General features: G+C 36.0%; 1 protein-coding gene and 1 pseudogene across 1 annotated transcript in view; both read right to left on the bottom strand.

The window, feature by feature from the left end:
• LOC125227142 (ubiquitin-conjugating enzyme E2Q-like protein CG4502) overlaps nucleotides 1-25,451 on the bottom strand; it is a 61,759-nt gene that overhangs the window by 23,130 nt on the left and 13,178 nt on the right. The window contains exon 2 of the mRNA XM_048131363.1: nucleotides 5,063-5,656. Within this exon, the coding sequence (XP_047987320.1) occupies nucleotides 5,063-5,193 (131 nt within the window). The 5' untranslated portion in view covers nucleotides 5,194-5,656. The remainder of the gene's footprint in view (nucleotides 1-5,062; nucleotides 5,657-25,451) is intronic.
• Nucleotides 19,316-19,413, bottom strand: LOC125227649 (annotated as a pseudogene).

Here is a 25,451-nt window from a genome sequence, read left to right as displayed (position 1 = left end):
CAAGTTATTCAGGATGTCAGCTACTTTTGTTTTGGTGCCTTGTTTCATCTGCTATACGATTGATGCTGACTGTACCTACGACCTATTAGGCAACCGTTGGTCATTTTTGGTACGTACGCATGAGTACGTGACTGCCTACATGTTTTATGTAAAAACTTTACCTACCTACGATTAACTGTTAACCATTCACGCCGCAATTACGAGACTTATTTAACATCAGGTATTAAGTAACAAGTACTATTTATGTATTATACATATAGTCTGTGGTAATAAGTATTAAAGCGGTAAACCGTTGAAAAAGTTAAGTTTAGGTAACGATTACTACTGGTATCTTAACTGAAACTATTACTAGGTACTGGTATCTTAGATTTTGCTCCTGGAGCATGAAATCCACAAAAGTTCTTAATTATTGGACGGAAGAAATCTTCGCCTAAAAATCGTTTTTGTATATCTATGTAAAACGGCATGAAACGTCCGATAAAACTACTCGTGATTTTTTAAAGTTCTCCCGAGTGCTAAAAAACGATACTTACTAATATATTGAAACATTTGAAACCACGAATCCGTGTAATTACACTTTTATTCTTAACCCATTAACGGCTAGCGGTGCCATACGGCATCGCTTTTCCTGTGCTTAGTATTTCGCTGTCTAAGGTTACAATTATTGAAAAACTAAACAGATTTTTGATGAATTAGATACCTAAGGGTACCAGTTATCACTATAACTACATATGTTGTAGCAATTTGGATTATATCTACTAATTTCGAGTACCCAAAAATATAGTATCTAAAAATGGGCAAATTCTTCATGTTCGGTCTGAGGAAAATGGTCAAAAATGGTTTTATTTCTAGTAAAGTATAAATTAAATGCATTTAATTCTATTTTGGTATATATTATTGATCCGATGGTACTCAAAAACTATTAAATTTTAATTTCACTTTCCGTGTATAGCACGGCAAAATTTGCCGATGCCGTACGGCATCAGTAGCCGAATATGTTGTCTTTTCAAATGATATAATATTACGTGTATTATGTTTTAATTCCTCTTATGTTTTAGCCTTTTGATTAGTTTTAGACTATTATTGTCCTATTTCAACATATCTAGTGAAATTGCTTCAAGAAAAGTAAGGTTTTGAGTTATAACATCTATGTTGGTCCTCTTTCCCATACAGTATATCAAGGTTTAACCCACTTGGTTATAAATTAATTTCTAACAACACTGGTTGAGATTAAGATAGGATGATGGCGTGGTAGGATGATGCTTTTTACAGCTAAGAAATCTCAATACCGGTATCAATTTAATTAAAAGCTTCATATAGACCTTACACCGGAGCTTCATATACCTCGTTTTTAGCCATTATAGAACAATTAGGATGTCAATGCTACATTGTGATGAAGATTTTGGTCACTTAGTGGTTACTAATAATATACAGATATATTCAGACTGTTTCACAAACGGTTTAGAACAAAATTAGTGAGATCAATATAAAGCAGTTGGCTATGTTTGGAATCTACCTAAACAATCAGTCATTTTCTGGTACCATGCGCTGAGGGTGTACCTCCTAGATGGGTCTTATAATAGTGTAAAAAACAATCCAGATAACGTAGTTGCCAGTACGATTTAGGCCTTTATCCTTAATGTACGTAAAACTTACAAGTTACATAAATATTTAAAAAATAACAACTTGTAATTGTTGACACGGTACAAGGCTAGAGGTGCCATATGGCATCAGTATTTTTCTCCAAAACTATTGGTCCGATTTAAATTTTAACTTTCGGTCTCTGATCCTGGAGAGAAATATAGTAATATATTTAAAAATTATCAAAATCGGCGACATGAAAAAAAATCAGCCGTTAATGGGTTAAACTTGTGAACCAATAGTTTGTGGGCAAGGGGACACCTATAAATAATTTATCAATCATCATCATAATTCCACGTAGACGATTACAATACGAGTAAAAGTATTCATTAAGATTTTCATTTGGATCCTTAGGTTTCTCTGTAGGTATATTTATCTGCGATTATTTCGATTGCACATAATACTTTTGCTTGCAATGATTGTAGAAATATTACACATCGACCACAGCGTAGGTAATTCTATATACGCTGGGGAAGGGTAAGTAATAGAACGTATACAAACGTATGGTATATTCGGTAGAAGGTATAATTTCAATTTGTATAATTTTGTTGTATAAGTTCAATTAGTATAATTGCTGTTATATATAATTTTAGATATCATAAATTCAAATTATATAATGTTTGTTACATATAATATTGTTTCCGATAAGTATAATATGGTATAACGTTGAAGTAATAGAATATACAAAACGAATACCATACAGGTGATATAAGCGCCTGCTGTTTTCTCTCTCTCGCTCCTCGCTCTTTTGACGGGATTCGTTTCTGTGGGGTCACAATTCAAACCTAACCTAAACCTACTATTGTGACAGGATTAGTTTCTGTGGGGGTCACAGTTCAAACCTAACCTAAACCTACTTTTTTGACAGGATTCGTTTCTGTGGGGTCACAGTTCAAACCTAACCTAAACCTACTTTTTTGACAAGATTCCTTTCTGTGGGGTCACAGTTCAAACCTAACCTAAACCTACTTTTTTGACAGGGTTCGTTTCTGTGGGGTTCCCAACCTAATTTTGTGATTTATATGACATGTTGTTATATTTTTTAATATTTATATATTATTAAAGATATAATAAATGTAATTAGTTAATATGTTTATTATAGTATACGGTAGTATGTATATTGTATGTTATATTATTTGTATCTTATACAAATTGAAATTATACCTTTTGTGCATTATACATAAAAAAAGTATACTTTTTGAGCGTTTGTAAATTGAGAATATGCCAAAAGTTTGTATTCATTATGTTACGCACCCGCTGGGGAAACCTTTATAAACATCCCACATAGCCCATATTTCGACACTATGATCGGTGGGTAAAAAGTAGGTACTTTTTTCTATTATCCCTTAAAAAATTTTACATTTTGCTTATATAGGTACTTATCGCAAACGTAATCTTCAAGCAAGCAAACAACGATCGTCTTAGAGCACATTGATTGTAAGAGACCGCCGACCGATTATCCGTATCCCTCTAACGATACCCATATTATCCGTATCCGTATCCGTATCGCTATCGCTATCGCTATCGCTATCGCTATCGCTATCCCTATCCCTATCCCAATCCCAATCCCTATCCCTATCCCTATCCGTTATCAAGATGTTCAATGATTTCTTATCAAGTGCTAAAATATAAAGTTTCATGGTTTTATCTTTTGAAATTAAGAAATCCCATACAAACTTTCAACCTCTTTTTCAACCCCTTCATCCCTTTTTTTCGAAATAAAATGTAGCCTATGTTCTGTCTCAGGGTCTAAAGATTGTCTGTTCCAAATTTCATCAAAATCGGTTGCGTGGTTTAAGCGGGAAAGCGTAACAGACAGACAGAGTTACTTTCGCATTTATAATATTATATATAGTAATATAGTAATATATAGTAATATATAGTAATATATAGTAATATATAGTAATAATAGTAATATATAGTAATACTAGCTTTTACCCGCGGCTTCGCCCGCGTAATAAAAGTATTCATTAAGATTTTCATTTGGATCCGTTGGGACCGTAGGTTTCTCTGTAGGTATATTTATCTGCGATTATTTCGATTGCACATAATACTTTTGCTTGCAATGATTGTAGAAATATTACACATCGACCACAGCGTAGGTAATTCTATATACGCTGGGGAAACCTTTATAAACATCCCACATAGCCCGTATTTCGACACTATGATCGGTGGGTAAAAAGTACTTTTTTCTATTATCCCTTACAATTTTTTACATTTTGCTTATACTTATCGCAAACGTAATCTTCAAGCAAGCAAACAACGATCGTCTTAGAGCACATTGATTGTAAGAGACCGCCGACCGATTATCCGTATCCCGCTAACGATACCCATATTATCCGTATCCGTATCGCTATCGCTATCGCTATCCCTATCGCTATCCCTATCCCTATCGCTTTCCCTATCGCTATCGCTATCCCTATCCCTATCGCTATCCCTATATCAAGATGTTTAATGATATAACACTTTAAGTTCTCGCGCTTTGTACACATATTTAAAGTCACATACAGGTCGAACGCGATTAATTAACATTATTTTTACCTTTTTTCCCAACGTTTCGGCCAGGTTGCACTGGCCGTGGTCGCGGAAGACTGACGTCCCAGCAAAATGTCACCGGAGATGTAAACAACACAAAACTACCCGATATTAATTTATATAAATGTTCGGGGTAGACAAATAAATATAATCTACCCGCTTTTAGTTTTAAAGGTAAAAATAATGTTAATTAATCGCGTTCGACCTGTATGTGACTTTAAATATATGTTTAATGATTTCTTATCAAGTGCTAAAATATAAAGTTTCATGGTTTTATCATTTAAAATTAAGACCAAACTCTTGCAACCAAACTCTTGTTTATAGAAAAATGTTTATGTCCGATGTCTCTTTTCTCGAAAACAAAAGGCTCACCAGGCCAAGTGCAAGTCGTTTCAAAGAAACGTTACTCGTTTACAAAATACAAACAATATAGCTTCATATTAAATTTACGCTTGATTGATGTTGATGATTCAGAATTTTACGGACCACACAAGCTGACACTGGCTCGTTGCAGTTTACACAATACTCAGAATATTATGTAGGTCTAACCGGTAACGCTGACCTAGAATATTGGGCTTAAACTTTCCTAACTATTTTAACTTTTTAGCAGAAGAATGAACTTTTTGATAATGATACTGCTCCTGCATAATATGCAACAGTCGCTGAACTGCTGTGGCACAAACAGTAAACAGAACTGTCAGAGTCAGCATACTCGTATTAAACATTGCAAAACGCAAAATACATCCGCGACTCCTAACTTTAAGTCACCTAGTAGGTAAGCAAAACTGACGTGAAAATGCTGGAGTAACCAGATTGTGAAGTCGTACGACCTGTTTGCAGAGTGCGCTAATTAACTTAATTATTTAATTAAAATGACAGTAGGTACCTGTGTCGCCGCAGGAGCCCGCGCCTGGCCGGGGACCCGCTCGGCCCAGCTCCGTCATTGTCCAGTTTCTCCGGAGACCGGAACAGCTTCCTAAACGCAGCCGCGACTTTTTCCTTCGAACGCGACGTCATTTTGCACAATTTTTTTATTTATTTTATTCACTCCTAACAGCACTAAACTTTTGAAGTCCTGTTTTTACACAATTTTTGTTTACATCCGCACGTCTCGATGCGCCATTTCAGTGACGCACAAACGTCAGATTTTTTTTTCGTGTTACGTTTTGCAAGCTGCCAGTGTTTGGTAACTTGAAGAGTCCGTCATCGGCATCACTCGCGAGGGACGAGGGCGCGCGACGCGTCTTCGGGCGCGTGCGTTAGCTAGTGGAGTGAGAGCGCGGAGAGTTGGCAGTTGGCAGCGGGCTGCGGTTATCGCGCGCTGCGCGGGCGCTGCGGCGCCAGCGCACGCATATCACGGCTGCCGGTTGCAGCTCTTTGTGTGAATGAACTGGGTGCGTCTCGCAGGAACAAAGTAAAAGTCCCAACGATTACGCACCAGCTGGCCTTGCAGCTGGAAATTCTTGACAGTCCCAGCTAACTGTAACAAAGGAAAATAATATTAGACATAGGAGGTAATTTTCTACTTATTATAAATATGTAGAGTTTCATTGTTTACTCTCTTGGTCGTTGTCGGTAGTTTGTATTTGAGAATATTACCATCCCATACAAATGATGCTACTTTGTCATCATTGTAAGTTAGTGAGAAGTGCTAAAAGTAAATCGGCTTTAATGAACACGGAACGGTAAAATAAGTGAAAAATTAATTAATTTTAATCAGATATTTATTTTGTTCTGTTACAATTAGGATTTTTAAAGTCTGGTCTCCATCTTAATTGATTAAAATGCATAGACAAAGAAACTAATTATACTTACTATGCACATCATGGTACAAGTATACAAGACATCGTAGCAACACTTTTACCCTTTTGTCAGCTCAACTAGTTAATATTATGTGCCATCATCATCATCAGCATCACGACAAACTCACATCGCTTTCACTAACCACCTAAATAACGACGGGTGTAGTAAGAATGAGGTCGACAGGCGGTAAACTAAACACTATACAACAATGTCGTCGCTGTCGCACAAAGCTTTCAGCAGTTTCAGCAGCGACGAAGTAGGGTTGTCATATGTGATGAAAGACTACTCCAAACAAATTACTGGAGCAATACCCTGGTTCTCCAGATAGGTATTTAAAGCAATTTGACAATGTCAATGACCTTAATGGTTTGTAAATCCATTTAGATTTCCGTGCCAATATTTTTTCCAAAAATAATTATCCTTTCGTGGGCCACGAGACCTTAACGCATCGACATAACAAAAGACCAAAATCCCGACATATCAAGGAAAAACCTAACGTATGGCAAGTTGGCAACCCTAAGTATTTACGAACCATCTCGGCATTTTCGGCCTTGTACTTATAATTACAAATTACACGGGAAGCTGGGATTGCTAGGGCTCCACGGAAGCTATTTTACGCCGGAATGCGGGATTCTAAGGAAGTCATTACTAGTAAGAGGGGACGTGAATATCGATAACATATTTAGTTAGGTGGTAATTATAGACGCTTAGCGTATATTTGTAATGAGTTATATTCCAGAGGTTCTCAATCTTTTCAAGTCTGCGGCGCACTTGTAAATTTAATAAATGTAATGTAAGGTATCGTGGAACAAACATTAAAAAAAATAAACATACAGACGAATTGAGAACCACCTCAACCACCTTGCTTGAGATTTGGGGCGGCGGTTAATAACTATTTTAATGAAGGCTATAACGATATACTTATTATCAAGATAAGTACAATAAATGTAATAGGTACCTAAGTATTTCAAGGTTCATGATTTTACCTGGAACGGTTTTAACTTACGTACAGACAGACTAAAGGTAGGCGTTGAAGTTGCAAAAAGTTTCCAAAAACTTCACTAGAAACTAACTTGTGGTGTGGCTCATTAGAGCAGAGAGTCATTAGGGTGCACCCGGAACAAATTTACTTAAGAGGGGGTCGTACGAAATCCTCGAAAAGTGCATTCGGCGTTTAACAAATGCTGCTCACATTTCTAAATTAAATGAAATAAAATAAATGGAGTTATTATCTTAAAGAGTGTGTCTACAACTTTTGACTATTCAGAATCTCTAATTATTAAAGGTATAATAAATAAACCCACGCAAAGTTGACCTAAAATGAGAAAAACGTATGTCGCCGTTTAGTAAACTTTGTTAAAAAAATTCAATACTTTAGTTATAACATTAAGTGATTCTAAAAGCCAGATAAATGGACTAGAAGTTTTGAGGTTTTTTATATTTTTCCTCTCAAAGGCAACAAAGAAATTTTACCTTAAATTTAAACTATCGTAAAATTTCCATACATTCGCCATTGCTGTCAGAATTCTCCTTTCGATTAGATGCCGTGAGCGGCTCATCGGAGGCAGACGTGTCGCCGGTCGCTCCGCGTTGACAATTAAATTTGACAAATATTTTGACAGAAAATAGTGTACGTACATGAAAAACCATACCAGTGTAAAACTGTGCTCAAAATAAATAGGGTAAATCAAATATGTCAGGTGGAGATCCAATCTCATTTAAAATTTAAAGGTGCATGGCTTGTGCATAAAAAATAAATAAAAATATATGACATTATTAAAGAAAATAACGAACACAACCGAATGAGTATAAATGATTTCATTCTAGTTCGGTTAAATTGAAAAAAGTTTCATGTTTTGTTTTACTCATTGGAATACATTTTCATTACGCTGGTATTAAGAGTACGTCATTTTAAAAATATATATGACAGTACCTACGTCAAATTTTGTCAACCAAACTTCACAGGTTGTATGTAAACAATTACAATTTAATTTATTCATACATATTCAGATACGTATTAATCGATTCTTACTTAGAATAGAAAAAAGTGGAATGCGAGCGGGTATAGGTATAGTGCTTCTGGTTCAAATTTAATTGTGTATATAAAAAAAATGACTCAATTTCATTAAAGATTTACTCTGTGCATACCGCGAACACGTAACCGTAAGTTGAAAACAATAATAATTATAAATCACCTAAATACATCGTTGTTTACAAAGCGCTTGTTTTGAATGGCACTTCTCCACTCAACTAGACCAAATATTCATGGAACACCAGCTGGTGACCAGCATAAATGACTATGAACAGCCGTGCAAAAATATCTGATTTTCTATAGGGGGCCATAAGTATATGACGACATGTTCCCGGCAAAAATTTGTGATGCTCCGTGACCGGCAAAAACATCGTCTCTCTTTCTAGCGTCTCGCGAGCGTATAGCGTCGGGCCAACTGTATGGAAAAAGACGCCGCGTCAGCGCGGCTTAGCCATACAGTTGGCCCGACGCTACGATCGCAAGACGCTACGATCGCAAGACGGTAGATGTGGGAGGGTCCTTATCCGCATACATATCTGATCGGGTCGCTTAAAAATATTTGATTCTTTATAATAGCCTAAATTACACTCTCACCCGCATAAATATCTATCCATTGTTAAAGCAAATATATATCTTACGGGCTAGAAATCATTAATATGTAATTAAAGTGCAATAATAAACCCGACCTGGTTGCCTTACAGCCGTAAATTGTATGAGGTGATTTGACAGTTCACGAAAACCGTATAGACTTGTGTCATTGGATATGTCTGTCTCATCTGTTCTTAAATTATGACAAGTAAACTTATTGCAAATCTAGTATCAGAAGCCTTTATAGGTACAAGCTTTTATTCAACTTGTCTTGTTAGTTGGTATGTTAGTTTGAGTCAAAACGTAGAAGCTAAATTTGACCCACTTTCCGGTTTCCAATTGAGCTGAAATTTTGCACACATATGTAAATCAAGTGACAATGCAATATTATGGTATCATGGAGCTAATCTGATGATGGAGCAGAAAGGTGATCATAGGAACTCTTTTATGAAAGGTCGTATCCCCATTGAGTTAGGGGTTTTTAGAAATGTCTCGGAGAGCAATAAATATTTTTTTTTGCAAAAAAAACTTACTATAAATTAGGAGGTGTAATTTTTTATTATCTCTTACATAGCATTAAGAAGAAAAATCGACCAAGAGCGCGTCAGTGTAGGGTTCCGTAGTTTCCGACATTTTACATAATGACAATTTAATAAATACCGTAATTTGGGGTGAAAAGGGTTCCGGGGGTATATAATGTTATTATATTTCTTGACATATTCCTTCTATTTTCCGCAATCAAAGTAGGAAAATAATATATTATGTTTTTTTTTTTATTATTATTATTGGTATTTAGGACAACAGCCGTAAATATTCAACTTACATAGGTATTTTTACATAGTCTTAGGCCAATAACAGTTATCTGTTGAGTGAAAAGTATTATACACAATATGTTACTAAAAAAAATGTGTTACATATTTAAAATTACAGTGAAAATGTGCAAGCCACACATTTTTATGTACAGTTTCATGTCTGTCAAAGTTGACGTTCAAATTTATTGGATTTTTACTCATTTTAATCGTTCATTATCCTTTTGAATGTGTATACACTTCTAAAGTTTATGTACCTATAACAGAAAATCATAAGACATATTTTCATTTTTATAATGGTTTTCATGAAGAAAGCGATGCAACTGTGTTGGGGAATTTTTACGGGATGAATAAATATCCGCGGCCTGAGGGGTGAATGGGATCAGGAATGGGGGGAATCGGGTCGCAAAGGGGGTGAATTGGGATGTGTGGTCAATGCTTGTCACATTGTATAAAATATATATAACTTACCTAAAGTGGTATTTTTATGAATGACCTCTCTGTATATGGACGCAATTTATACGTCAATGTATTGCTTCGTAGTTAGACTAGATACAAGAAATTAACACTTAGAAATGTTAATCACACTTCTGTCTACCTCCACGTTTCTACTTAAGTCCGCAAAAATCACCCATGGTTGCTATAATATAGACGGATTACTTTAAAATAAAAATCATAAGTATGAAACTATACAACTAGGGAAGAAATAAAATTATTTTATTGAATCATTTTTGATTTGTTCTTTTTCAAGTTTATATAAATAATAAATTTTCAATTCGCTCAAAGGTTGGAAGAGATCCCTTATAGGGATAAGTTCGCCTTTGTACATCATAACTATACTGTATTTTTATGTCCTAACTTGTCTTATGTACAATAAAGTGTTCACATACATACATACATATATTGAAATAGATATCATACACAAAAGAAAAAACGACAAGGCCCACGGTGGCTGAGCCGGGAATCGAACCCGGGTCTTCAGCTTACGCAGCTAACGTTATTACCACTAGGCCACCAGGCCAGGTTAAAAAAACCGGCCAAATGAGAATCTATTTTCGCACAATTGTAAAACTAAATTATTTTTACTAGTTACCTCCAAAATACCAAATAAAATTGGGCTACATAGTACATCGTTTTCTGAAGATTTTGGGTTCATGGGGTCGGAACGGGTATAACTAACGTAATTTATGGTGAATAGGGCCAAAACCGACTTTTGAACGTCGATAGCAGTTTTTTTTATATGTGCCATGCTAATTTTTTACACAAAAAATCTTCCGGCAGTGTGAACTTCGGTTTGTCTTTGAAAATATGTCGTTTTATTTAGTAATTTTCGCTCACCCTAACGTTGGAGTGAATAGGGTCGGGAAGGGGGTGAATGGGGAAAAGGGTTGACTCTTTCGGATTGCGAACAAAATATGACCTGTCACGAGCGTATTATATTTATTTTACCAAAAAATAAGGATTTAATATGTTATGAGTGGTCGGTAATGAAATCTACACATATTATGATAACCCTTAACCAACCTTTATAGTTAGATGGTGCTCTGACGCGGTGAATAAGTAAGTATGGTCGTGGGCAGTGCGGATAACGTGTCAAAATATAAGCATAGTTTGTTGCTATTTTTCATGTTTAAATAAACTTCTAAACTAACGTAGTGGGTATTAAAGTAAAAGGTTCACAGTGAATATTAGGTTGCCAGAAATGTGTTTAGCTATACCATTGTATTGAATTTTGTATCATAAAGTCAAACTAGGTATTTACTACTAATGATTTACTCTGTGGGGTGTCTTTGATCACTTGCATGGGGTAACATTGACCATAATGACATATAGTTAATTATTGTCTGATTTTGTCACGGTACTTGTTGAGGCTGATAATTTGATCGCTTCTTGTGATAAATATTGAAATAATTGCAAATAAAGTTGGTTTTTCGAAGATGTTAATTTTTATTCTTGATCAAAGTAACCCCAAAATAGCGTTAAAGAGTTGTAATATTTGACTGCGAACCATTTTTTTGTATCTTTTCTTGACATAAAATACTTTTGTAAGGGATTACATTCGATTATCATTAAAAAAAATATATTGTGTATCAAAGTAACCCCAATGTCAGTTTATGTTTGATCATATCGTTTTTTTCTGCGTACATTATTTTATTTATTTATTCCTTATTGCACATAAAAAAATAAGTACAAATGGTGGACATAATGCCTTAAGGCATTCTCTACCAGTCAACCACTGGGTTAAAAAGAAACATTTCATACGTGCAGGCATCGTGACAGAAAACAATAATCCTGATATCACTTATTTTGTTACCTTTTTAGATTTTTAGCAGGAAAAGACTAAAAAAGTTGATGGTCCCATTTTTTTTCTTCCTTAGTTACGTTACGTTGACCAATTTTGGAATTTATACTTCTCTAACTCCTACATTTAATGGGTAAAAATACCCATTAAATGTAGAAGCTAGAGAAGTTTAAATTCCCAAATTGGTCAATGTAACCCCAGTTTACGGTAGACATCGTCAACCTATTCTAATAATTCTCTTTTTATTTGAAAGAAAATTCGTTACGATAATATGCATATAAAATATGCAATCTAAGATAAAAAATGCTTTTCATATAGTTACAAACTTAGTTCAGATTTTTTTTGTACAACTTTTAAAAATTGTTCTACCTATCAAGTTCAAAATAATTTTCCTAGAAAGTCTTTTTTCTACTCCCGAACTATTATTCGTCATTTACAGGGTCGTGCATAGATCTTTAAAACCCTACATAAAAGTCTATTCCCCAAAGCCAGTGTCCGCCGGCTTTCCGCGCATGCGCGCAGTATCGAAAAAACTGAAAACGCATTGTTTGGCTCTGTAACCATGGCAACGCCTTATAACGATACGGCGCGCGTGCGCGGAAGGCTTTGGGCAGCTGAGCTGACAGTGCAAACCTTTGCGTCAAAATACAGGAAACAGTGTGAATTTCACGAAAGTTATTCAAGAAACCTATTAAAAACTAAGTGCATGGTCGTAGAAAAAGTATTGTATGCAACGGTGTTTAACTGAGTCAAAAAATACTCGTGGCGTCTTAATAACAATTTTCGGCTTCGCCTCAAATTGTTACCTACGCCACTCGTCTTTTTTGATCTCCTTTAAACGCCTGTTGCATAAAATACTATTTAAAGTTCTGCTTTTGAGATTTTTTTCATATTTGAGAAAACAGCCCTTATGGCCTGAAATACGGCATACGGCAGCGATATTGACATTGACATATGCTTTTTCGTATTTTGATGGTATTTTGACTGCACTTTTAATTTTCAGTTACATCACAGATGTGTATGACATGACATCTAGGTATTTAGCCATTTAAAAGAAACTACAAGGGGCTTTACAGACGTGGCGACTGCAACTGGTACAGGGCCTAAGCCATAATTTAAAATTATATTGTGATTTTTATATGTATTTGTGGTTTATTTAATACTAAGTATGAGTTTCAACATTTTCAACTCAAGGAACTGAAATTAAGAGAAGGGACTCGGAAATTGGGTAAGATCAAGAGTCTGATGCAGATGGCGATGGCAGTATTGGATAAGATAAGATATGCGTCGATATTCCCTGTCTTTCTTTGTGTCTCTGACATGACTGCTGCTAGCTGTACTCTATTCATTAGGTTTTTATTTTATACACATACTTTATTTTTGTATCAAAATAAATGATAAATTGATAAAAAACCTAACGACCAAAAAGAATAAAGTACCTATCTGTTAGTCTTTAATACACCCCGCATATACGTAATGCACAGCACAGGCCTCCGAAGACCGGCAGGGCAATCATGGTCGCGCGATAAATGGTATAACATCGGGCCGTCCCTATCGCACTTACAAATAGTGTGATAGGGCTGATGTTTTATCATTTATCACGCGACCATAATTGTCTGCCTGGAGGTATCGGCCTTTAGCCCTTCACACACGTCTTTGAATAATGTTTGCGGGGATAGGCAGGCTGACGATTTTTAATCTAAGTATAGAAAAGTAACGCAAAATGAAGTGCAAAGTAATTTGAAATACACCTAGATAAACAATCAATTGAATAAGGAACGTTATCTACATATTTAGGTAAATTTAAGTCACATGAGACATGAACAGAGAAGGAAAGCTAGATGATGCGTATTTTTTCTCTGCCTTCTTGTATGCTACCTTTTTTACAGTTTTAATTTCTTAAAGGAGGTCAGTAGTTGACTACAAACTCAAAATAACACTCTTGAAAAAAATTAAGGGTCACTGACCTTTCACAGTAAATTGAGGTAGTGTGAGTGAAGGGTGTTTGTGTGTGTAATGGGGTAATTTGACAGATTCTGAAAATTCTCCCTGCTCTACCCCCTCTTAAGATAAAGAAGAGGGATTCCATCAATTATACTTATTTTACCACAACCACACAATACCTATTTAGTATTTACCAAAATCAATAAGCTTTCTACGTCGGCTTGTTCTCATTCACCTCCGGAAAAACTGCGTAGAAAAAAAAGAGTGACGTACAAAACCTAGAGCCCTCGTTTGTGCCCTTGATTCGTCCTTGGCAGTGCGGAATCCGTAAACTGATACTTTATAACACTCGGCAGCTTGCCAGGAATCAAAGACTGTCGAGTTTAGGGTTAATCATATTGAACAGGAACATATATGTCTTGCGAATACGGAAGTAATTGCAGTTAGGTAGTTTTTTAAATACTTACCGTACTCTAAAGTTATCAAGCCGATTAAGTTCGTTTGTCCCTTTCCGACGTATTGGTGTGATAGAAAAGGACAAACGAACTTTCAAAATTCTAACAAAGAAACGAGCCGCACGTGCGCCGCGACCGGCTATAGGGTTGCCTATGGATTAAAACGAATTAATACTTAGAAAAAATGTTATACTATTATATTCAAATCTTGGGTACTTTCTAGGTATAAATACAGTATTTATATATTTTTATTTAAGCTCCAACATCACAAGCCTTATTCCACTTTTCCGTGGGATTTAATCAATAGTAGATCTGTGTAAGAATGTCCGATATGGTATTTATTTTTTTCAACTAAGCATCATTAGACATTCCACACGCGAACATCGCATATGAACCTTAAAAAAATCTCGCGACATAAAGTACCAATAGAAAATGCGAACGTGCGTTTCGTAAGAACGCGCGCCACCCCTGAGTAGGCCGCGAACTCGCGGCCGCCAGGATGTACTTGTAGCGCGGCGATAGAATCGCGGAGTGAGCCGCCCCTGGTTGTAGTTTCCTCGCTATAGTGAGGGGAAAAGTTTTGTGTTACACTCGGGCTTTAATGAATAGGGGGTTAGCAAATAAAAAGGTCCCTTTGTCGAGGCATAGTTCACCCTAAGACTAGTCCACGAACCGCTTATAGGCAAACTGGAATGGTTACGGCATAACACCGAAAATAAGAATTCGTACCTACCCTTCTGCCGGCCTAGCCAAAACGACCTATCGTTGACGCTAGACGAAGAATACCTATAATATCGATCGAAAGTGTCATGTATGCCTAAAAAGAGACCAGCCCAGTTGTAACAACGATTTTTGTGTTAAGTACCTCAATAAACATTTTTCATTTCATTTTCATAATATAAAATTTACCTAAACGCATGTAGGCGTCGACTTACATACTCTGGGAGAAAATATATTCAGTAAATTGATAGTACGAGACGAGAGTGATTAGGCCGGATATGAGCCCGCTAACTAACTTATAACTTAATATCAATCGCGATTAATTGAATACGCAAGGGTGTTACTTGGGTGTTACATATTTGCGTCAAATGTCATAGGTTAATTTAATATAGAAGGCTCCAGGAGCTCGGGCCAAATGTCGAAAATCTAAATTTTTTGTATATGTAGTATGTCTCAGCAGTCTTAAGGTACCTACTATTACTTACTGTATAGAGTTTTATCTTTTAAACGAGCAATTCTTGTATATTTATTTATTTATTTATATATACCGACGATCTCGGAAACCGCTCTAACGATTTCGCTGAAATTTGTTATGTGGGGGTTTTCGGGGGTGAAAAATCGATCTAGCGTAGCCTTAGATTCCGGAAAACGCGAATTTTCGAGTTTTCATGAGTTTTTCTTTCGCGTTAGTAAACGTAAAATATGGTTGTTAATTTCGCCGCGCGTGCATCGGTTCCGCTTAGCTCAGTCGTACGAGGTCGGTCTAATGTATGCAGATAGATCGTAGGTGTCAGGGTTTCGAATCCAGGCCAGAAATTAAGTTTTTGTTTTTTGTCTTTTTTTTTTGTTTTTGTATTTATAAGAGTTTTTTTTTATCTAAAGACGTGATATATTAAAATAGAACCGAGCGAAGCTCGGTCGCCCAGATAATAAATACTTACATGTACCAAATCCAACCAACCAACCAATTACTTTTTACGGAATATTCTTACTTGGTATTCGTTTTAACACGTTTACTTAGCTACGCGCCAATAGCTTAGCGCATAACATGGGACAACCTAATGGCATGTATGTACATTTTCTTTATTACGTAGATGCAACAGAGGCTGGGTGTGTCCGGAAAGGTATGAACATATGTGACGATTCATGTGAATATCCAGCCCATTTCCAGCTTCTATTTTGGTATTATTTCTCTTGTCGCTTAAAACTACGAAGATACGTAATTTTATCGCTACCTTGTATACGTATTAAAATCAGTAATAGCTTTGAGTTACGAGTTCCTTTCTTCCGCCCACCATTCGGCTGAAAGATTGCTTTAGTAATGAATGCGTGGGATGCTGCCTAGAACCATTGTAGTGGAGACACCCTTTAATGACAACCACACGTAAACAAAGATCAGGTTATTCTGGGCGTGTTAGACGAGAAATATAATAGCAATTGAATCAACAGCCCTTAAGCACCCTTAAGTAAACGCACACTAGTTATAAGTAGGTATTAGATTAGGTGTCATATCAATTTAATTATCATTACACGCGCGGTCGTGCAAATAACTAAAGAAGCTGCATTAAGAAATAGTACATTAAGTTTTTCGTTTATGTCAAAAAAGCACTATCTGTACCGAAAAAATACATAAATAAATAAATATTATAGGACATTTTTTACACAGATTGACTGAGCCCCACGGTAAGCTCAAGAAGGCTTGTATTGTGTTGTGGGTACTCAGACAATTATAATATACATAGAAAACATCCATGACTCAGGAACAAACACCTGTGCTCATCACACAAATAAATGCCCTTACCGGGATTCGGACCCGGGACCGCTTATTTGAAGCTTAAATAGCAGTGCAACGGTGTACTTATATTGCCACTGGCGGCCTAAAAACTATAGGCTTCAAATAAGGTACTTCGCTTAATATGCGTTTTATTGTAAGGTAAAACGCTGCTATTAAGCTTCCTACCGTTATTTGAAGCCTATTTTATTATATTTGAGACCTGTCTGTGACCGCCTGGTGGCCAGCATAACGCCAATGTGATTAATTCCTCATCATTAGTGAAACTGGTGGAAACAACTAGTGCACTTAATAATCTGCGTGTGTGGGTGAATCATTTCAATTCAACCAACTAAGTGGAATCTGCAGTGATACATGTTACTATTTTTGTGAATACTGTATTTTTAATAAATCAATGTGAATCAAGCTAAAAGATTAAATCTTATTTCTAAAAGCGAGTTCATATGTTTATTTCATTTCACCCATCAATTCATAATTTTCGGTATTGTCTGTTTCTATTAATTTCAGGATCCTTTATCATTATGCATCGATCTACTTCGCAAAAAGAAAGTGAAATCTTGTTGAGGAATTACAAGCCACAATCCTATTTGTCTTTATCACAGCAAAGCATATATGTTAGATCTAAAGATCTCAGTATAACTAAGGCATAATAATGTTTAGGTTACGTTACAGACACAAAATTATCTTCATGGCTTATTCCTTTGTATTAATATTTATTTGAAAGTTCTTATAGTCTTTATGAGGAATCAAGTGCACTTATACAACATTTTACAAAAACAACGGGAACTCCCTTGAAGATATATAAATCGACTACAATATTTCCTTACTTTGTTGTTAGCATATAATGGCTAAACAATGTCAAGTGTGTACGTACAAATTTGAACAAAGGTGATCATTGCGTGATGTCACAGTATGTACATGCATTGTATTTCCAGGCCGATTTAAGTTGGCATATACGAATAAAGACGAATTTCTTGTGCCCACCTAAAGGTGAATAATAGTAGTATACAGAGCGCAGCTATTTAGTCAATAAATTATCTTTTAATTTATAAGATTTTCGTTTCAGTCCATTTTTAATATGTACCACCCTATAAGTGGTTTCATTTTGTTGTACATTATAAGTATTTGCAATTAGTTAGGTTGATATGGTAAGCAGCAAGCAGCACTACCTTTGCTAATAAGTTGTAGTATAGCTAGAAAAACACTGGTTTTCACTTATCATTGTAATATATATAAGTACCAACTATATCTGCTATGATACACATTATGGTAAGATATATAAATAACTTGGACTGTAGGCCTAACTGAAGTTTTAGTTATATTTGAAAAAAAAAAAAAAAAAAAAAAAAAAAAAGACTAAAAATAGTTCCAAAATAGATTTTAGCATTGATTTGACCCCATAAATTAGTTATGTCACAGGCGCATAGCTCTAATATTAGTACATTTTATGTATTTTAGACGAGTAGCCAAGCAAGACACTAAATAATTCATAACTTATTTTTGTCAAAAAACTAGGGAAGAATGTAGGCAGACTCGGCGATCAGTTCTTGTTGAACATTGGTAGTATTCCTGCAGCAATAACCTTCGCGGTTATTTGCCTGAATGAAGCTCCCAGAATAATTAGTGTTTGATACTAAAAATCTTAAAGAGCCGTCTTTTAGCGTTAGGAGCAGATTCAAGCTGATTAAGAGGTACATGTTGTATGTACATTCTTCTAACGTCACATTTAGGATTACGGTGCATCCCTTTTCTCGAAAAGAAACTTTGGCCTCCTTCTTACCCAGAGAGCGGGTTTCTGTGGGATGTTAGACAAGTTGTCTAGGAAATCTAGAAGGTTCTTGATTTGGAATCGATATCAATCATTTGATTTAAAAGCTTTGTATGGCATGGCTTATTGTCGTTCGGACAGGTACCGTACAGATAAATTTTATTCATCTCTGATCATATCATACCCTATGTGGGTCATAGGTATTTACATACGGTAAACATCCAAATTGTTCTTATATATATTATACGTGGAAGGTTAAAGAATTCCAACGTTATATTCACATACAGCGGGGTACAACCTTATATATTATTATGTCCACAGAAGGAAGTGAAGTGTCTAACTCATAGGAAATTAATAAAGGGTTAAAGATCTGAGTCTTTGATGACGTAAATTTGATAGTCAACACAAATTGTCAGGTTTTTGCAAGCCAATTACTCAGTTCCAGTATAGATTACCACAATCTTAGATATAGGAACAATTTGGTTATTTACCACTTTTACCAGGCAAGCTGGATTACGAAGAGTACACCCACTAATCCAACCTTTGCTTTAATAAGGAACTAGGCTCATCCCGTTCCACGTGACTTGTATTCAAAATCATTGATTTGGTGCTGGCACAGAATATATAAAAGTGCAAGTGGTGCTGGTTTCAGCGCTAGTGCGAGCTTCACGCTGCTAGCGGAGCCGGCAATACATATGTGGTTGAAAAGAGCCATTGACCGGTAAGTTCGCTTAGCTAGTCGCTGGCGGCTGAATAGGTTAGGTTAGGTTAGATATTTCATGAATATGATGATTTGTATTTGAAATGTATATTTACTTAATAGCATGCGTTTTCGTGGTAGTAGCCCGATACGCAATAATACCTACACAGTATATGACTTGTGGTTGCTTTGCGGAAGCATATATTTATGTTATTGTAATATGGCCAGACGCTTAATTAACCACTTTGCGGGTCTTCCCTACGCAGGGGCTATGCTAATATTCTGTCATTCCAATTTAAGTATATGTACTGCCGAAGCAAATACTACTTGCATAATCAAAGCACTTGTTTAGCGATATGTAACAGGCTAATACATATGTTTTATCATATCTTGCTTACCTACTTAAACCCTGCAAAAACAGTTTAAGAATGCTGTTTACATTAATTTAAGAATATCCGGTTCCTGATAGTTCTAGCAGAGAGCTGAGTTGTAAGTTTAACACGCCCTGCGGAGGCTATAGCCGTGACGGCCAAAATCTCTTCAGAGATTATGTTTTGTTGCTGAATATTCACAATATATTCATAATATTCACATGCCTTACGCAGGCAAATTATGAATATTATGGAATGGCAGATAAAATTTTATAAAAAGGCAAGTTCTATGATCACGCTACATTGCGCAGGCCAGGACGGGCTTGCTATATTATTGGTAATTCATTACACTAGATAGATAGTCTCATAGGCTCCTTTCTTTTATTTCGTCTGCTAGTGTAGCAGTCAAATAACAAAAAATAACAAACAAAGGCCTTGCGCAGGCTTATTATTTGTTGGGTAAGTAGAAATACTTACACGTCTTGCGCAGACGGAAGTACGAGTAATACATAGGCTTGGCGGAAACTTTCCTATTTACACGGATTTCCCGCTAACATTTGCCCAGCCTCGCAAATCGTCTCAATGGATATCCCAAGCAACAATGTTATTATAATGATGTCTCTTTACGCCTTGCGCAAGCGGAAATTATTAGAGTAGGTATTCGAATAAAAAACAATTTTCGGGTCTTTTCTTTGTAACGCTAAATCTAGGATATGAGCCGATACGACTACTACATAGTCAACACATCTGCTTGCGCAGCAGAATAATAATAAATTTATTGCACAACAACTTGTGTACTTAAATCAGCAGACAGTCACTTACTATTTATTTATATATCCTAATTGGATAGAAGCAAAAGATCAATAGTGACTCTCCTGTATGTGGTAATTTACAACAGAGTAGGTACCTACTTTAAATAATAATGGTTATTCTGGTAAATCTCAGACCTCACACTATAGACATAGGGTGAAATAGCCATTTTTTAGACATAGAAAAGCATGCATATCACATTACAATTTTATATCACATACAGGGGTTTCACTCAAAATCTTTTACTTTAGCTAGAGTAGCAAACTTCCAGTAAGTCTATTATTATTATTATTATTAGTACCGGAAATTTATTCAACGCTTACACTTAGAACGATACTGTGCATCAATAGTAGGCACTCTTTAATTAAGAATGAAGAAAATAACATAATAGTAATAATAAATGCTGGAGTTTGCTTTTGTCCTTTAGGACGGGAACGGAAGCCCGGCCCAAGCGGGGCTTCATTAACCCTAAAGTAGACCGGACCCCAATAGGGAATCCAATATGACACTAGAACCTTTACAAGTTGATACAACAAGGTTTTAAACGTGTCCTAGGTTTTATCTACTTAATCGTTAATGAATTGCATCTTAGCTTCTTGCGAGACCATCAAAATTTTGAAAGCAATCACTGTTACACGCCATAGCCTGCATAGTAATAATACTGGGGATATGCACGGAAAATATCAGGTCATAAATATATTCTTAAAAATTTAAGCGTCCCTCACAAAATAGTAATCAAGTATCCTAATAGAATGCACTTTATCCTTGCGCAGGCTTGTGCAAAAAGTTTAATTACTTAGCAACCGCTCAAACAGACATTTCTGCAAAATATGCTCATTCAGGAATGAGACCGCGACCACTTAACAACTTATAAATTATGACGACAAAGATGCGTCTTTCTTTTATAATTAACGAACAATTTATGAAATCGTGGTCTAATTTAAAATGTCTCAATTCTCAATGACCTGATCCGTGCTTATGGCGAACCGATTCACTGCAAATAAAGTAAAACAAATGCTCGTCGCTTACTTACCGCGACGCCTTCGCTGCGCTCGAAATGTCAGCTTATCTAAAAATATTGCGACGGACAAGGAATGTCCGTCACGTTTTATTATTTATAATCGAACGGTAAAACCGTTAAAATATGAAATATTTTGTAAAATATTACATATTTTTTACTTACAAAAAATTCTAAGAATCTCAGAAATTCTAAGAATTTTTTGTAGTGAACCGTACGCTCCGAAGAACAGAACGCCAATGAGGCAAACGGCGCCCGCAGGCGCTACCGCCCGGTGGTGAGGGGATAAAACTGGAAAGGTAAAACTGGTGGTGGGGATAAGGGCGACTACTGTCAGCTAATATTTGAACCGCTACGTCATCTGTTAACAGGATTGCTCTCTCAAATATAATAAAATAGGCTTCAAATAACGGTAGGAAGCTTAATAGCAGGCAGGGTAAATAAGTAGTACTGATCGTTCAGTTCAACATAATATAATGAACAAATAAAATTGAACTTGTTTTCTTTCTAGCTAGGCTCTGACCACTCACCCCTCGACTCACGACACACACCTCTAACGACAGTAGCACCTATTTGGTATCTATACATACATACATACATACATACATACAATCACGCCTGTATCCCATAAAGGGGTAGGCAGAACACATGAAACTACTAAAGCTTCAGTGCCACTCTTGGCAAATAAGGGGTTGAAAGAAAACGAAACTGTGACATTGCAGTGACAGGTTGCCAGCCTCTCGCCTACGCCACAATTTAACCCATATCCCACAGTCGCCTTCTACGACACCCACGGGAAGAAAGGGGGTGGTGAAATTCTTAACCCGTCACCACACAGGCTATCACACAGGGCAGGGCGTCAGGCACACAGGGTATCTATACAATGTCTATGTTTATTTCGAAATAGACTACTAGAACTTTTTGGCTCCGGTTAGCAAAATAAAATAGTTGTGATGTATGTACGGACGGACACGGTTTTACATGGGATCCGTTTTTGCCATTTTGGCCACGGAACCCTAAAAAGTAAAAACACATTCACTGCCAGCGACCCGCTAAGCGGGTTCTCTGTTGGAACACATACGGGTTTTTCCGTGTCATCGGCTACGCTCGTAGCGCGTAGCGAGCTTGCCCTGGCACTCAATTCTGAGCTACGTCGGAGCGCTAACGCCGTGGCTTGCGTGGGCGACGGTCGCGCGATGGTCGCGCGACGGCGATGCGACGCATACGAAATCAAACCTTATCGATATGGAAGTATGAGACGCGACGGCGACGATCGCGCGACCGTCGCCCACGCAAGACACGGCGTAAGTCGTTCCCGATAATAGGGGTTTCCCGGTATGTAGCAAAAATGCTTCGTAGACGCTAATTAATTGATGTTGAACGGGTTAAAGAATTTAGATTTGGACCTAAACATTGAAAGAAAACAGTCAAAGTAAAAGGTCAAAAAGACGTCAAGGTTGGAAAAATTTAGAAATATACAATATAGGTAACTAATATTTCTAATTTCCAAACAGGCTATATAATTATGATATTAATTATTATGATTGGATAGAAACTTCATCAGATTCAGGTAGACATACAAATAATAATTAAAATTGTTCTGCGTTGACAGTCCTGATGTTGAAACTAATGATTGTTATCTACAGAGCAGAAAATAAACACAAATCAATAGTGATCGCTACGAAAGTAGATTGTAAGTGGGTACTACAGTAAATTGGTCCTACCACATATCCAGACTTGGGATTAATCAATGGAACGTCCCTCTACAAAACTGTGATGTAGATCAAGAGCAGAGCCGTGAAGGGTGAGGGGAGGGGGGAACGGTCCTCTCCCCGTATGACGTCATTGCTCCCTCTACAGTCTACACCGACGGGTAGATAACACGGACCAATTTATATGTTTTTGGGTGAATTACATCCGATTCAACGATGTCTTTTCTATCGGTGCCGGAAAGAATTTATTTTTGGAATATGTTTGATGTGTAATGTTACTGAATATTTTTATTCACATTTTTAAACGATTCCCCGAAATGCCAAATAAACGAGAATTTTAACAGGCATTTTAGGTAAGTAATGTAAAATTACGGATTTCGATTCCCGGTTTATTTACGTTTAAATATTTACTCAACATACATATACCTATTATATTATCGTACTTGTGGACCTTGTGGTATTCTTAGGTAGGTACCTAGATTACTTAGGACCGTAGACCAAAGGTAAAATTGAAGACGTGATTCTATTTTTTCCTCAAAGAACATAAGCCTTTCCATCCTTTCCACTATACAATAAAAAAACTATATTTGAGGGTAGGCGGTGCGAGAAGCGTGTAGGTGGGTACGTGGCCTGGGTTCTAAATCGCCAGTCAAAGTTCATGTTTGTTGACATGCCGGGAATACTTACTTCCGGCGTCCATTGCTGACATTAAAGTGTTTCCACGAGGTTTGCCCTGTCGAGTGAATCCATAAAAGCTTAAGTACAGGTCCAAATAGGTACTGAAATGTTACGTATTTTAGGCGTTTTAGTGTAGATACTTACCGAGGTAGGCCAAGTACAAAACTACAAAGCAAAAATTTCGTAAAATGTAAAGTGTGCGTGTGGATTGAGTGAGCACCTTCCGAAAATAAAAAAAAATATGCTGTTCATTTAGTAAAAGTTCTAAAACAATTGTAAAACGAATCTCTGAATTTGTAAAAAGATAAATCAAAAGATACAGTCATTAACATGTGCTCACTCAGTTCTCACAAACTACCAACGAAAACAGTGAATGTATTCATTTAACATATAATATTTATATACTAACATTTAGTAAAAAATATGCCAACTTACCTCTATAAATTTCAGATCACCTAGTGACGTATTTAATTTTTTACAAATAGTTTCTTATGCTCACTCAATCCTCACACTTTTGAAAAGCCGAATTTTGATGAAAAACATAAGATTTAGACCGTTATTATATGTGTATAGTTTAGTAAAAGTGAAATGGGAATTTGTAAAATACAAAACGAACCACTAACGTGTCAGATTTTTTTATAATAATTTTTTTTAAGTGCATACTCAGTCCACACGTTTTGAGAAAGTTAAAAATGTAAATATCTTAAGATTTATAGCACCACAGACACTCGAAAGTACTTCAACATTTAGTAAAAATTTATACTAAATATCCACCATCTAACATTTTATATTCGTTGTCTGGTTTTAAAGATATTCAGACATAACTTTTTTCATACAAATGTGTCATGTAGGGTGACCACACTATGTCGGCTCCTGATTTTCCCCGCCTTCCCATTGTCATATTGATATTGGGGAGTTTCGTTCAATTTTGATAATAGTTTATATTAAACTAATAACATATTAATTCTCCATCTGCAAACTGTTTTTAGGTTATGTTCTTGGCCTAGTGATGATGTGTATTGTGTAATTTTTATCGACGTCAGGATAATAACCATATCGACATTCATGCATTAAAAAGGACATGAATGATAATTGGTAAGAAACAAAGAATATAATACTTCACTAGTAAGAAACCAGAAATCAGGAGCCGAAATAGTGTGGTCACCCTACATGATACATTTGTATGAGAAAAGTTATGTCTGAATATCTTTAAAACCAGACAACGAATATAAAATATTAGATGGTGGATATTTAGTAAAAATTTTTACTAAATGTTGAAGTACTTTCGAGTGTCTGTGGTGCTACAAATCTTAAGATATTTACATTTTTAACTTTCTCAAAACGTGTGGACTGAGTGAGCACTTACAAAAAATTATTATAAAAAAACCTGACACGTTAGTGGTTCGTTTTGTATTTTACAAATTCCCATTTCACTTTTACTAAACTATACGCATATAATAGCGGTCTAAATCTTATGTTTTTCATCAAAATTCGGCTTTTCAAAAGTGTGAGGATTGAGTGAGCATAAGAAACTATTTGTAAAAAATTAAATACGTCACTAGGTGATCTAAAATTTATAGAGGTAAGTTGTCATATTTTTTACTAAATGTTAGTATATAAATATTATATGTTAAATGAATTCATTCACTGTTTTCGTTGGTAGTTTGTGAGAACTGAGTGAGCACATGTTAATGACTGTATCTTTATATTTATCTTTTTACAAATTCAGAGATTCGTTTTACAATTGTTTTAGAACTTTTACTAAATGATCAG

This window comes from Leguminivora glycinivorella, chromosome 6 (genome assembly GCF_023078275.1).
Source record: "Leguminivora glycinivorella isolate SPB_JAAS2020 chromosome 6, LegGlyc_1.1, whole genome shotgun sequence".
Lineage (NCBI taxonomy): Eukaryota > Metazoa > Arthropoda > Insecta > Lepidoptera > Tortricidae > Leguminivora > Leguminivora glycinivorella.
The sequence above is the reverse complement of the archived record's forward strand: the minus strand, read 5'-3'. Positions and strand labels throughout refer to the sequence as shown.